Here is a 15,271-nt window from a genome sequence, read left to right on the forward strand (position 1 = left end):
TATAACTGCTGAAATGTTACTAAAATTAATGCTATTTAAATGCTGTGCAATTAGCATAAGCATATTACTATAAACAACTATGTTTATAAAATAACGAAGTGTCTAAATCAGGGGTCCTCAAACTTTTTAAGCAGAAGGCCAGTTTACAGTTCCTCAGACCGCTGGGGGGCTGGACTATAGTTTGAAAAAAAAATGAATGAATTCCTATGCGCACTGCACATATCTTTTTTGTAGTGCAAAAACATGATAGACCATTTTAACCAACATAAATTTACCAGTATTTCAAGTGTGGGCCTGATTTTGGCTGATGAGATAATCAAGTTAATTAGGATTGTTGTTGTTGTTGTGTGCCTTCAAGCCATTTCAGACATAGGGTGAACCTAAGTCTAAAGTTTAGGGTGGGAGCTGAATAAATGACATTGGAGGGCTGCAGGTCTTAGCTTTGGGAGGCCCTGGTATAAATATATAAATAAGGTATACACCTATGTTTAAAACATCTACAAATTATATTCCATGTATGCCTACATCTGTGTGCTACTATATTCAAGAAAAGTAAAATAAACAGATAATTGTTTACATTTGAGGAAAATAAATAGAAGATACCATACCTTGTCATCCCCAGGGCAGCGATATAAGTTCTGAAAAGTGCTAATGATGTTATTGCTAAATCTAGGTGCAAACACATCCTTTTCTTGCCCAAATTGATGTCGAGACTGTCGAACAATAGAGTCAATGACATACAAACCAGGAACCTTGTATTCTGGTTTACACTATGAAGGAATAAAAAAGATAGCATGAACGATTGTAGTTTAAGCCTTCCAACAAATCTAATCATCATTCAATATGATATATTTTTTACTGACTGTAGTATAAATGACTAGACAAAAGACAACAATTACAATGCAAAATGATCCACACCAGAAAAAAGGCAAATCATGGACCCAAGGTCTACAATTATTTCAGCCTCTCCTGCTGGAAACAGGATAAAGCAGCCAGAACACTCTTATCCAAAATAAACTTACATTCTCCTGAATTCCAGTTTGTGACAAATTCAAGCATTTATTTATTATACAGGGTGAAATATGGGGTGAAATCTATTTATAGCTATGAAATCTGAACGCCAACAGAACAAACACTACCTTTCAAATGTTGTGCAATCTGCTACAAAACGGCTTCCCACAACAGATTTGGCAAGATGTAGGAGAGAGATATGTGGACTAAAGGTACCTCACATAATATTGTACTTTAACACAATGCACAATGATAATGCCAGAAGTCAAACTGAGAAGGCTGTATTCGAAAAGTGGTACATATACATTTAGTATTAACAAATAAAGCTTTATTTCACTCAAGAATATTATGAAAAAATTTCTTAGTTGTCATGACAATTGAATATTTTAGATTAAAAAGCACAAAGCAAGGGGGGGGGGGGTACAGCAGTACTTTTAAAGATAACTGTTTTTTATTTTAGCATGATTTTTTGTGGACATAAACCTATTTCTTCAGTTACAGTATGGGTTGATATCCAGGTCTCAGGATATAAATCATAGTCACAAGGAACTGAAATGGCAGGTAACAGGACTTTAGGTCATTACGCTACTAGACATATTCTATGAATGAATTCAACATTCATTCAATGCATTTGTTTGAATATTTACATATCTAGATTTATATGCACTTAAAATATGAAAGCTGCAATCCTGCATTTATATTTTTTCATAACGTACCTTTTGAATGAATTTCTCAACACTCTGTACCACATGTTTGTAGAACTGAAAGAAAGAAAGAGGAATTTTTACATTTAATATAGCAGAAACAAATGATATTCCCATTATAATTTCCATATAAACATGCTAGCCTCAGTTCATTCAAGTATGTATACAGTGCTGTGCTGTGAGGTAGCCTCCTATTTACAAGGCTCAACATAAGTGCATTTTATTCCTTTCTACATTCTTCACATATTAAAATGAATCCAGGGGATTCAGAGAAACAACCTAAGGATAACAATATATGTAAATTGATTATGTTCGTAATACTTGCAATGTCCCCTTGTGTTACTTAAAAACATCCTCATATTTATGTGTGTGGTCAGTGAGAAAAGAGAAGAAAAAAAAAGGAAAACAGGCAACAATTTTGTTTCTCTCTCAAAACAATTGTCCAATGAATGAACAAACTAGGGGTGCTAGGCTCCATGAATATGCATAGTGTTTTATAAATTTCCAAATGCCGTTCAAGTTTTTTTGTGTCTGGAATTTCAGTAAATGAGGTTGCAGAATGTTAAACTGCATGTCTTCAACTCATTCCTGAATTATGGTGGGGTTTTCTTGGCAAGATTTGTTCGTAGCCTTTTTTTTTTTTTTTTTTGCCAATGCCCTACTTTAAACATGAGAATGAAACTTGCCCAAGATCACCCAGTGCTTCCAAACAGAAATCCAGACCCACTTCTACATCATGCTGGTTCTCTTAATTTATCCGTAATATTTAATGAATTTTACACAGTATTTAGAATTGTTTGGTTCTGACATTATTAAAGTTTGAAACTGAGGTCAAGATCAGGAAATTATATACACTACATTGCATTAACAAGAACTACCAAGTATTTTTTTTTATAAATACACACAGAGAGAGACACACACATTACATAGTGTTTTTTAAAGTACTCAGCTTCCTACCTTGATGGCCTTGATTGCTGCCTTCGTAATCTGTGTCATTTTTGCCTTTGAAATAGGAGGTTTGTAGTCATTCAACGAGTACAACTGAAAGAATAGGGAAAAGATTACTATGACCAAGGATGGAAATGTATTTCAGCATTTAAACAGAATATTTATGCAGCTTTTCTTAGGCAATGCAGAGCATGGATCAATTGCCAGTGAGTAAGTTAGCTAGGACAGGAATATATGCACTACACGGTTTTCTACCAGAAGACCAACAATTTGATATTTAGCAAATTGAGTTTTCAAGTGCTAAATACTTGAGATGGAAAACGTGTTAGGAATTGTTTATCTGAAAAATAATACCAATTACTGCTCTTACTGCTACTGTCCATCTCACCAATGCATACTGGACTTCCTGACAATCCACAATATTCTTGCCCACCAACACCTGCATGTTAAGACATGTTGGTGGACTTTACCACTGATCAGTTATAACTTGCATAAAAAGGAATAAAAAGCAAAAGTGGTATCTTTATTATGACCAATTAAAATGTCAAAAACATGCAAGCCTTTCAGTTCCTCTGGGCTCTTAATCAGTCTAAGCAGTATAAAGGTTAGAGAAGATAGAGAAGTTTCAGAAATTCAGTTTAGCTGCTGTAGCCATAACTTCTGCATTTATATTCAGTTCCGAAATGAAATCTGAATACTGGTAGGCATAGAGATATGACATCAAATTTAAGAATGCATGTTTACACGAAGAGACAATGTTCCAGCAAGTCTTCTGTATTCCAAAATGGAAATCTAGCACCTTAAACAGTCAATGTTTTCCCCATAATTTTCCCTTACAATAATATATGTATTCAATGACATTTAGATTCAATCTATCATATGCCCTGTGAAAATTCCAATAGGATCCATGGAGAACAATGCATCAATTATACAGACAGATTTAGGGTACAGCAGGAGGGTTTTTCTACAATCTTTAACTCTCTCCCCTCCAGCCAGGAAACATATAACCTACAAGGTGAAGTAGCTCACAGACCTTCCTTTTGACAAACAAAATAAAAGCAGTCAAAACGATATTTTCAAAACAAAAACAAAAAAATACAAGTATTATGATATAACTCCACCCATCTCCAAAATGAAACGGACATAAATAGTTGTGTTTCAATATTTGATTATCCTTTCCAGGTAGGATCAAGAACATGCTCCCTCCCACCTTTGAGACCAAAACTACCCACATGAAACAATGTAAATGACTGGCAGAAGGAATTCCCCCCTCCTCACTATTTTTTGTTAAAAACAAGAGCAACAACTGAAAATTTCAGAAGGGTGAAATGGACAAACCTCTTCAGAGACCAAAACTGTCCAATGCCCTGTATGTAGATATAGCTCCTAGTGCACTGTACAAAAAACCACACTTCTTCGATACTAATTTTTCTCCTTTGGTAAGATGAGGGTAAGCATTATTAATGTTTAAATGTTTTAAATACTCTGCATTTGAAATGTATGTGCCCAGATTAAGGAAGATAAGAACAAGATCTATCATCAAGATCTATCAAGCAACTTGAATTCTGTGCTTCCTCTGAAACCTGGGTCTATAGTGGAGTTAAATCCATCCCTTTCCAGCCAAAATAATAATAATAATAGCAGCAGCAGCAGCAGCAGGGTACATGGTTAAAATAGGGAAATAAAACACCACACTATTAAAATATATATAAGATACAAATAAGACAAAAAGTGATAAAATACAGATTAAAATTCCTAAGTTAGAAGTTAATAGGTACACCTGCCATAAGAGATAAGCCTCCAGTTGTGTATTAAATTCTGATAGCCATCAAATCTCTTCCTGCAAGTCATTCCACAGTCTTGGGAGTGGCTGATTTGGCTGAAGTGTGAAATTCGGTTAGTGCTATCATTGCAGGTGCAAATGCAGAATCCTTCGACTCTCTAGTCTGAAATGAATTTGTTTCTGCATCTGAGGTGTACAGAAAAAAGGTAGAGAGATACAAAGATAGGGCAAGAAGATGTACCTTCCCATCCAGTTATATGTTCAAGGGATGTAGCAGAAGACACTGAGCTTACTTCTGTATCTGACATGCTTTTTAAGTGTCTTGTAAGAATCAAACCATGTCAAGATTTTTGTTCCCAGCACCATAAGCTTTCAAGAAACAAGGGCTTGTTTTCATATTGTATTGAATCCTCTCCAAGCACAGTGGGGGATTAGGTTTCATTTCAAAGATGCAATATAGTTTCAAGTGCTTTGATTGTGTTTTTCCTGCATGGCAGGGGTTGAACTGGATGGCCCACATGGTCTCTTCCAACTCTACTGTTCTATGATTCTATGAAAATGTCTACATAGACAGCTCCCTGCTGCTATATAGTCTAGATCAGACTTGAACAACCTGCAGATCTCCAGGTGTGTTGGATGTCTGTTCCTGGCATTGGACAAGCTGACTAGGGCTTCTGGAGTGGAGGCCCAAACATCTGGAAGGCCTCAGGTTGTATAGCCCTTGTCTGGATAATGAACTATGTTCATCATATCTAATTGAGCCTTCTGCACCTGTATTCCAGTGCCTTCTCCCAAAATCACCAACAAACCAAAATATAATACAAGATAAAAGCAGCCGATCAGGTTTATTACTAGCAGGAGAAGATACCTGGAAGTATTCATGTCTACATCCTTTCCCAACCAGGGATGTGAAAGAGCATGAATAAGTAGGGTGGGGATAGATTAACTTTCTTTTTTTGAGCTGAACATATATTTTTATGCAGGTATTCCTTATAACCTAAACATTATGATTAAGTTTTTCTTAAGGAAATGAAAATTGAGAAAGGCTGCTGTAGAAAATAGGGGCAATAACTGATTCCTAGAATGAAGTTATGAATAGTAAAAAATCACTATTTTCAGTTGTGAATTTTAATATGTATTTCATCAGATTTAACTCGTATTTTAACTCTGTATCTTGTTGTATGTCTTTAAAAAATATTTTTATTATTTTATCATGGTTTAATATTTTTGTTATACATTGTTTTACAGCAGTTACATATTATTCAATACAATCTAACATACTTTTGGCATCTAGTGTTATTTTTCTGCTTATACATATTTTCTATCCCTCACCATTGTGCTCCCCTCCCCCCCTCTCAAGCCACAGCTTTTACATGTCATCTGTCCAAAATTTCAATTCTTCTTGTGGAGGTAACTTTCCTTCTTTATTTTTGAATCCTTTTTCAATAAATTTTCTCCATACATCATCAGAATCACTTTGTTTCCATATACCTCTTTTAACTTTTAATATACATGTCAGCTTATCATTTATTGCCAATTTCCATACTTCCTTATACCACTCCTCTATTTGTATATTTATTTCTTTTTTCCAGTTCCTTGCTATAAGCAGTCTTGTTATTGTTAATAAATTTGTTATCGCTTCTTTATCCTCTGTTTTCAATTGTTTATTATTATATAATGATAATAAAGCTATACTAGGACTTCTTTCTATTTTAATGTTAATTATATCTTCTATTTCTCTAAATACTTTCCCCCAAAAATTATTTACATATTTACATTGCCACCACATATGTATATATGTTCCTGGTTCTTGACATCCTCTCCAACAATTTTTTGAATAGTTTTTATTTATATGTGCTATTCTTACTGGTGTTAGGTACCATTTCCATATTAACTTATAATAATTTTCTTTAACTCGTATTGATACATTTTTAGATGTCTATGTCTCCATAATTGTTGCCACTCTGTTTCATTTATTTTTATCCCTAAATCTTCTTCCCAGACCTCCTTGAGGGTGCTATTTTTTGTTTTTCCTTTCTTTATTTCAATTATTATCCTATATTATACTAGTTATTCCTTTCAAAATTTCATGCTCCTCTACAACCCTTCCATTTTGTATTATTTGTTCAAATTGGTTAAGCTTACTTCCGTTGTCCTCCCCCCCCCCAAATTTTTAAACCATTGTTCTAATTGTATACAATGGAACCATGTCAATTTTATTTCTCTAAATTCTTCCATAATTGTTTCCTTCTTCATTCCAACCTTTATCCAATCCCCTATTTTGTCTAATTTTTTCCCTTAACTTTTTATCCATTACTTTTTTTAAAAAAATGGAAATTTCTTTTCCATTACAATTGGGGTTATTACTGAACCATCCGTTATTAACATTATCCTATATTTGTTCCATACTTCTAATATATTGCTCAACATTGGGTTTCTAATTTCCCTAGTTTCTTTTCTCGTAAACTGTTTTAAAAAAATATTCCAAATTTCTTCCCCCACTTCTTCCAAATCCTTACTTAGCCATTCTACTCCCTCTTTTTTATCATTCCTTCTATAACCAATCTTAATCTACTCGCTTCATAATATTTTTTGATATTAGGGAGTGCTAATCCTCCCTCTTTTTGCAATCTGTACCATAACTGTTTGTTTAATCTATTTCTTTTACTACCATTACAATATTTATCATTTGTTGCCATCTATTTAGCTCTTCTTCTGTAATTTGAAGTGTCAGCATCCTAAATATAAAATATTTGGAAGTTGTATGTCTTTTAATGGTGTTTTACCTATTGATTTAATGATGTTGTATTGCACCTTGAGCCACAGGCAGAGGCTGGTAATACATTTATTATTGTTGTTGTTCTTATCCTTTATAATTGAATCTCCCCTACATGCAAAGTATGTCTGAAATCTCTAATGAGATAAAACATACATTTTAACTCTTGAAAACTGCAATCTATAAAACAATGTTATACCAAACTGCCTATATCTGGCAGCATTTGCTCAAAATAACCAATAAATAGTGATGTTTTTAGAAATATAAATTTAAAGAAAAGTCAGCCGAGGAACATAATAGTAGCAAATGGCTATCCCAAGGGATCTGAATGTGTAAACTAAGCCAAGGAAAATCCCAGGATGAGTTGACTTGGGGATGTAAAATTCTAACAAGACTGCCATTCATTCCACATCAACAGTAAAATAACTTTTTTACCATATGAGTGAATGGCAGTGATTTATTGTATTAGTCAATAAAAGGGTGCAATATGACTTTCTCTCAATGATCTAGGTAGCTTGGTTCACCAACAGTTTTGGACGTCAGCTCCAAGATTCTATTTCCAAATTAAAACAAAAATGCATTATTGTGAACCCCCAGACATATTGTCCAGAGGAAAACAACCACAACTAATCAATACGAACGGATGCCCTTAATCACTAGTTTTGAAATAACAGTGATTTGGATGGCACTTTTGCAGGCACTGTTATTTCAAAGAGTCAATATAAACACTGATATATAAATACACCAAAACAATGTTTTGTTAGAATGAAGTTTTGGCCCAAGATCCTATATGACTGATAGAGTCTACACAATGTCTTCCCCACTATTTGAAGGCTACCCACCCTGTCATGGCCATGTAGTGGCTGATAGAGAGCAGGGGTGCGCAAGAAGCATCTAGCTATGTCTCTTTGCCAGATGAATGAGAGTGAAGGCATCCTCCTGGATCTCCCAGGGATTCTCCCAAAGTTTGATAATGATGTCATCATTACGCATTTGAATATAAGGTCACTCCCTGACACTTCCTAGACATCCCCATTTATCACCAGACACTTATGGGCATAGAGCCCCCGGTGGCACAGTGGTTTAAACCCCTGTGCTGGCAGGACTGAAGACAGACAGGTTGCAGGTTCGAATCCGGGGAGAGGTGGATGAGCTCCCTCTATCAGCTCCAGCTCCTCATGCGGGGACATGAGAGAAGCTTCCCACAAGGATGATAAAAACATCAAAATCATCCAGGCGTCCCCTGAGCAACGTCCTTGCAGATGGCCAATTCTCTCACACCAGAAGGGACTTGCAGTTTCTCAAGTCGCTTCTGACACAACAAAAAACAAAACAAAACGTATGGGCATGTTGGGGGGGGGGGTGGATACAAGAAAAAACAGTGTTTATAGATGTTTTGATCACTGAATGATGGAAGAGGAGGTTTCCAATTTATGCAGCAACCAAACATGTAAGTTAAGCAGACATGCATTGGATTTACATCTCTTTAACTCACTAAGCGAATGTCAGTCATAAGCACCACTAGAAGTAATGCTTAGGGTATGCTGCCACATTTGCCACATTATCTCTAGTCAATCCTAATAGAAAAGCACAGAGAGTAGTTTATACAACATTTGTGTACAAAAATCTATTAACATGTGTACTAATGCTATATTTATAGAGAACAATTAATGCTGATATTCTGACTTGGCAAACTACCATTTGAATGAAGTGCATAGAAGTGATCTTATCCAGCTTTACTGCTTGAACAAGAGCTGAACAAATAATCAGAAATAGCTTGGCATGACATTTAAACCCATGATTATGACTTACTGTGTTGAAATGAACAAGGTTTCATATGCCAATGAAACCTCTGATTTATAAAAATTGTTTTCTTTTCACCATAATCCCTGGTTCAGGTATCCTATGAAGCTATGCTTACTTAATTTGTTTACATAAAAGCAGGAGATGTAAACTGTCAATGTCCATCAGCATAAATATCACAAAAGCATACAAATCTACCGAGACAGAAAGGGCACAAAATAAAATAAGCCAATTAATACAAATTGAAAATATAACAATTTTGTAAATTAGCTTTGCATATTTCATAAAATCCATTGTTAGATAGCAGACGCTTCCACAGTAGCTACATAATCATTCCCATTCCATCTTCATGAAGCATGAATGGGACTTATTTGTACATGGAATATGAAATGAGTAGTTTCATTAACTGTCAATATCACACACACTAAGAATCTAGTTGGTATCACAGACCAAGCTTCAAAGCTAGAGGAGGCATAACCACGTATGCCTGAAATAACACCACCTGACACAGTGTTGTTATTCAGCAATCAAACTATATTTAGGCGAGTGGACTACCCCCTCTCAAACTGAGCAACAAACAAGAGCAAGATAGGCTGAGGGCAGTATCATTGCGTTTATCAATTGCCAGTGTTCTGTTATGCTAAGACATTGTCAAAAATAGTGAAAAATTAACTTTCTACTTTTCCATTCTGCATAAAGGGATGTGTAAAACTGAAAAGCTTGATAATACCTGCTAAGAATACACTACAGTTTACACATGATCAGAAAAAACCGGGAAGAACTGATGACTAGTTAACCACGTCCCCAGTGCACAAGCATTATTGTTTATTAATTTTATACATATTAGCAATATAATCTATTAGTCAAATAGATTATATTAGACAAATCCTATCTGTGTTCAATGTAGATGTTTTAATATTCTCTGACAGGAACTAAGGTGATTTAGAAGATGGAAACGGAAGTGAGTTTGCAGTTGTCTCTCCTTAATGTCAAGTACATCCATAATTTTCTTATGTGAGAACTAAAGATATATATATATATATATATATATATATAGTAAATTCAAATCCTATGCATGCTCATTTGGAATAAAGTGAATGAAATAGAATGAATTTTAAACACACACCACCTCTGGTAACCATGGATTCTGTATCTACGGAATCAACTAACAACTCCAAAATATTCAGAAAAAGTAAACAATAAATTCATGCGTGTGAGAGCATCCACAGATTTTGTAATCCATAGGGGGCCCTTGAAGCAAATCTCACTGGATGATGAAGGCTCACTATACTTCTCAGTAAACATGAACAGAGTTATTTTATGTAAACTGTTTTGGGGAAGTTTTCACCCTAAAGATTGTTTACAAAACATTTTAATATTCATTTTTTCATAAGTTTCTACAAAAGTACAATTTTAGATGCTAATTATATCCTAAATAATGCATTTTGAGCTTGAGAGAAATACAAGTTTTGATTAAGTACTGCATACATATCAATCTTATTTCTGCGAATTAGTTTATTTTCATTCAAATAATAGAAAAACATAGGAATGCCTTCCGTGGCATCTCCATTTCAGGCTCCATCTATACTGCCATACAATCCAGTTTATGAATCCAGATAATCTACTTTGAACGGGATTATATGGCAGTGTGGACTCATATAATCCAATTCAAAGCAGATAACAGGATTCAGAAACTCGACTCTATGGCAGTGTAGATCCAAGCAATCTTCACAAACTATATTGTATTATTATCAAATCTGGAGAAAAAAATTATTCTAGTAAATGGAAATGTGAAAAGTATTTTTGAATATGTTGTTGCATTGTACAGAAGCAGCAAGGAGAATGGATGAGAATGATTAACAGAAGGAAAGTTTCATTACACTTCCATTTCTTATGTCGTGTATCCCAGATACACTTAAAATTATCTGGATACAACATTCACAGCTTCATGCTAAATCCTATCTACCCCAAAATACTGAATAAACCCGCATTGAGAAAAAATGAATATATCACCTGCATATCTTTGGTACTGAACTACAATTATTTGCTCCGCACTATGTTAATTTAACATTTCTTTCATTTCTTTGGAACAGAGGACAATTATCAATCATACTCAAATTATCAGAATTCCTATCAAAAATACTAATGGCAAAATAGCCCATATCAGAGCCTTATACATATATGTTAGAAAAACACATAGATAGAAGGCGGTCCCAGTCAGGGCTGGCTTGACACGCCTTCCTCTTAATGGATTTCTCCTATTTTGCCCTCCATTCGTGTCTCTTTGAATTCCATAGCATTGTTTTGTACTACCAGGTTAGCAGAAGAATCATTCAATTCCATTGTGTGATACTGAAGGAAGGTCCTTAGTCTTACCACTCTTAGAGGCTTGGCTGCGAGAGATGCAGTAGGGCCTTTTAAATAGCTGCTTTAAAACTTTGTTAGTCTCTTCTAGGGAGGTTAAACTGGCTTTCCTTTGTGTCCTTTTTTTTGTTAAATATGCTTTGGGGAGCTGTTTACAAGGAAAGATGTAGTGTACTGGTTTTATTTCTTGCTTTTTAATGAATATTTTTGGACTTGTTCTTAGTTCTATTTAACTATATTTTAATTTTGTATGTTTTCACTGATATGCCTTATTATCTGTATCTGTTCTAATTTTTAAAAGCCATTTTGATTCCCAGGGAAAATGATGGATTTTTACAGTTTCCTCTATAATGTAAAGTGAGAACAGCCCAGTAGTCAACGACCACAGGAAATGAATGAAGACAAATGAGCATGATAGCTGAGGAAAGATGAATGCTGTTCCCAGTCTGGATTTATCACTGAAGCCAAGCAAGCCACATAAATAAAGAAGACTCTTCCTCTTTAGCCAGCATGAACCAAAAAGCAATAAGCTGCTACAAAAAAAAGCGCAAAGTTCTCAATTTTTGCTGTCACCCACCAGCACACTAGTAAACACTGTTGTGAACTAGTAATTTTATATAGCTCAATTGTACTGCCAAGACTTTTAAAAAATACAACTGCAGCACAACACACTGACCACTTTTGGGCAGCCATTTTTGGACTACTAAATTAAAATTATTTATTCTGAAGTAAATAGTATGGCTGATTTTATATCTATCTACCAATAAACAGCAGAAAACCTGTTGTATTTATCCACATACTAACCTTCTTGTATAATTAGCAATCTACCTGTTTTCAATCTTTGAACAACATATGTACAAGTCTCAGTACCAACATATATAATCATGTAACCATCATATGCTCTGAACTTCCATAATCTCTTATGAAAGTCAATGTTGATTTTTAGATGGATAAGAATTGGTATCAAAAAATCTGGATAGCACCAAGTTACTGTATTGCTGTGTGCCATCAAGTTATTTCTAACTTATGGTGATACTAACAGAAATCTATCACAGGGTTTTCTTGGCAAAACCTGTTCAGAGTAGGTTTGCTTCGACCCTCCTCTAAGGCTGACAGAGTATGACTTGCCCACGATCACCCAGTGGATTTCTACAATGGAGAAGGGAGTTGTAGTCCAATGCTCAAATCACTACATCATCCTGGCTCTCACTCCATTCTATAGCTGTACCAACACATCTTAAAATCAACATTGACTAAAAGCAACATGTGAATTATTTTTTTAAAAGATTAGAATCAAAATATGATTATAACTAGAATTGCTTGTTTCTAATGCATCTTTGTCTTACCAAATGTCATTTAATGTATTTGTGAATTTCAAACAGACACTTTCAGATTAAGATGCATGAGGTACATTCTTGTTATGCATTCATTCATACATTTTCTGAGGACTTTAACGCATCTCTGTAAATGCTCTATTGAACCAGAATTTTTTTCAGTTAGCCCTTCACACTTGTTTCAGTTTTGTAGAATTGATGATGGATGGATGTGATCAATATGGTCTTTCAAAGAATTTCTAGGTCCTCCAGCACAAATCTATAGTTAACTGATTGACATTAATCATAGAGGCAAATTGGAGAACCTAGAGATTGCTAGAAAGCTGTTCCATCAAGTAATTTTTTTTAATTTTTGTGGAGATCTTTTGCTCTTGACTCCAGTGAAGGCTGATTGTATTATCCTCCTTAGAGAAACCCTGTAAAGTAAACAATTATGAATATCACTGTAGCATAAGTCCACACATAATAGGGTGAGAATGCAGGCTGTCCAATGCCTCAAAGTTTACAGCAATTCTTGCTATCCCATATCCTCAAGTCATTTCCGATTTTTATGGTAATCTCTAGGCAAACCTATCTCAGATTTTCTTGAAATATTTGTTCAGAGAGGGGTTTTCCTTTTTCTTTCCTCTGAAGATGAGAAAATGTAAAGCGGCTCAGGTCATGACTGAGTGGGGATTCAAATTCTCGTCTCCAGAGTCTTTGCTCAATGCTCAAACCATTAAACCATGCTGGGTCTCACCCAGTTCCTTATTCCTACTCTATAGTTGTGCCAATATATCAAGCAGCAACATGTGAATGGTCTCTGAAAATTTCAATTTCAATCTTTCTAATGCATAAATCATTTTGGTCTTGATTTACTACATTCTTCTTAAAGTATTTGTTAATTTCAAAGAGGCATTTTAAAATTAAGCACTATCTCTTTATACACACATATATGAATTCTAAATTTTGGAACTTTAGATCTGAGGTGTAAATATCTCTGTAAAGGCTTTCATGCCAAAATAGAAATCTTTGTCTCTGACTTAACCATATATGGTTTAGAAATACGCTTACATTTTGGTACATTTCTGTTTGCTCCATCTATAGTGTTGCCCCTATGATACACTTTCCCCCATCCTAAACTGAAAGCCTTACCCCACTGTTTTATCTTTCTTGGGCTCCCCTCACATATTTTCTATTCCTACCTCACCCAGGGTTTTATTTTATCTCATCCATTTGGTCTGCCCATCCTGTTCGATTTTATATTGTGTTAATTTACTTTATTTTATTTTGCTACTGTAACTATTTTCTGATGTAATTTTTGTTCTGTATTTTATTGTGCTGTTTTGTATTTTTGGGCTTGGCCTCATGTTAGCTGCCCCGAGACCCCATTGGGGAGATGGTGGTGGGGTATAAATAAATAAATAAATAAATAATAATATTACATGGAACAACCTTATAAGATAGGCAATTATTAATAACACTGTAGTGTATGTTGACACATGAGTGTGACCACGCAGACCAAGGAAGGCCTCAAAGAGTTTACAGCAGTTGTTTTGTGCCTTCAAGTCATGTCCAATTTATAGTGAATCAAAGCAGTTTTCTTGGCAAGATCTATGGGGAATGGTAGTGCTTTTGTCTTCTTCAAAGGCTGATGAAAGAGTGTGAATTGCTCAATGTCACCCAGTGGGTTGCCAAGGCTGAGCGGGTATTCAAACTTTGATTTCCCAAGTTGTAGTTCAATATTCAAATCACAATACCAAGATAGTTCACATTATCAGGAAAGGTAAGAAACACATTCAGTTAGTCAAACCCATGCATCTTATGCAGTTGTAATCCCACTAGTTTCAATGAGGCTTTTGCCTTAATGAGGTGCAATCATAGACATGTTTTCTGGGAAGTAAATACCATTCTGTTTAATGGTACTTACTTCCAAGTTACAATCCTTAAAAAGCTGAAGCTCAATTTCTAGAGTATTACAAATGTAGAGGGCCCTAAGATGCATGCTTACTTGGAATTGATTCCTGTGGAATATAATGGATTTTATTTTTGGGTAGACATGATCTCAACTACATTCTTACTTATTTATGTAGTTTATTTACATACAGACTTCCTCTATGTATAGGATGAATTCATGTTAAGCATTTTCAACACTTGAAGCATATGCATAATTAGAATTCTAGATCATAGTATGCCAACATTAAATTAATCAAGAAACGAATTATGTCTTGTTCTGAGAACTAAGGGAATCCTCATTCAGGGGGAAAAAAACTACTGAAGAATTTAATTTCTGCCATTTGTGAACCTTTATGGTCAAAGCTTAATTCAAATGAAATTTATGCTTTCTGGGAAATATAACTAGGTAATAATCACTGCAACAGATATGATTACTTTTTAGAGGTTTCCTCTGGAAAACCAGCAGCATATTCCTTAGTTCACTAGCAACTGTGCTTTGTTTTCTTTCTTATTGTAACACAAAAAAATCATTACTTTCTTTACTTGAGAAATTGGTTTGCAATTAGAAAGAAAGTAATGTATTTCTTTTGTATTTCAAGTTACAAAGCACAAC

The 15,271-nt window shown here is 34.8% G+C and overlaps 1 protein-coding gene across 4 annotated transcripts in view; it reads right to left on the reverse strand.

Annotated features, from left to right (window-relative positions):
• Window positions 1-15,271, reverse strand: part of SCAF8 (SR-related CTD associated factor 8) — a 150,357-nt gene that overhangs the window by 132,800 nt on the left and 2,286 nt on the right. For all 4 annotated transcript variants that reach the window (XM_067465917.1, XM_067465923.1, XM_067465914.1 and 1 more), the window contains exons 2-4: window positions 2,673-2,756; window positions 1,728-1,772; window positions 609-770 (exon numbers count right to left, since the gene is read on the reverse strand). In XM_067465917.1, the coding sequence (XP_067322018.1) occupies window positions 609-770; window positions 1,728-1,772; window positions 2,673-2,756 (291 nt within the window). The remainder of the gene's footprint in view (window positions 1-608; window positions 771-1,727; window positions 1,773-2,672; window positions 2,757-15,271) is intronic.

This window comes from Anolis sagrei, chromosome 1, assembly GCF_037176765.1.
Source record: "Anolis sagrei isolate rAnoSag1 chromosome 1, rAnoSag1.mat, whole genome shotgun sequence".
NCBI lineage: Eukaryota > Metazoa > Chordata > Lepidosauria > Squamata > Dactyloidae > Anolis > Anolis sagrei.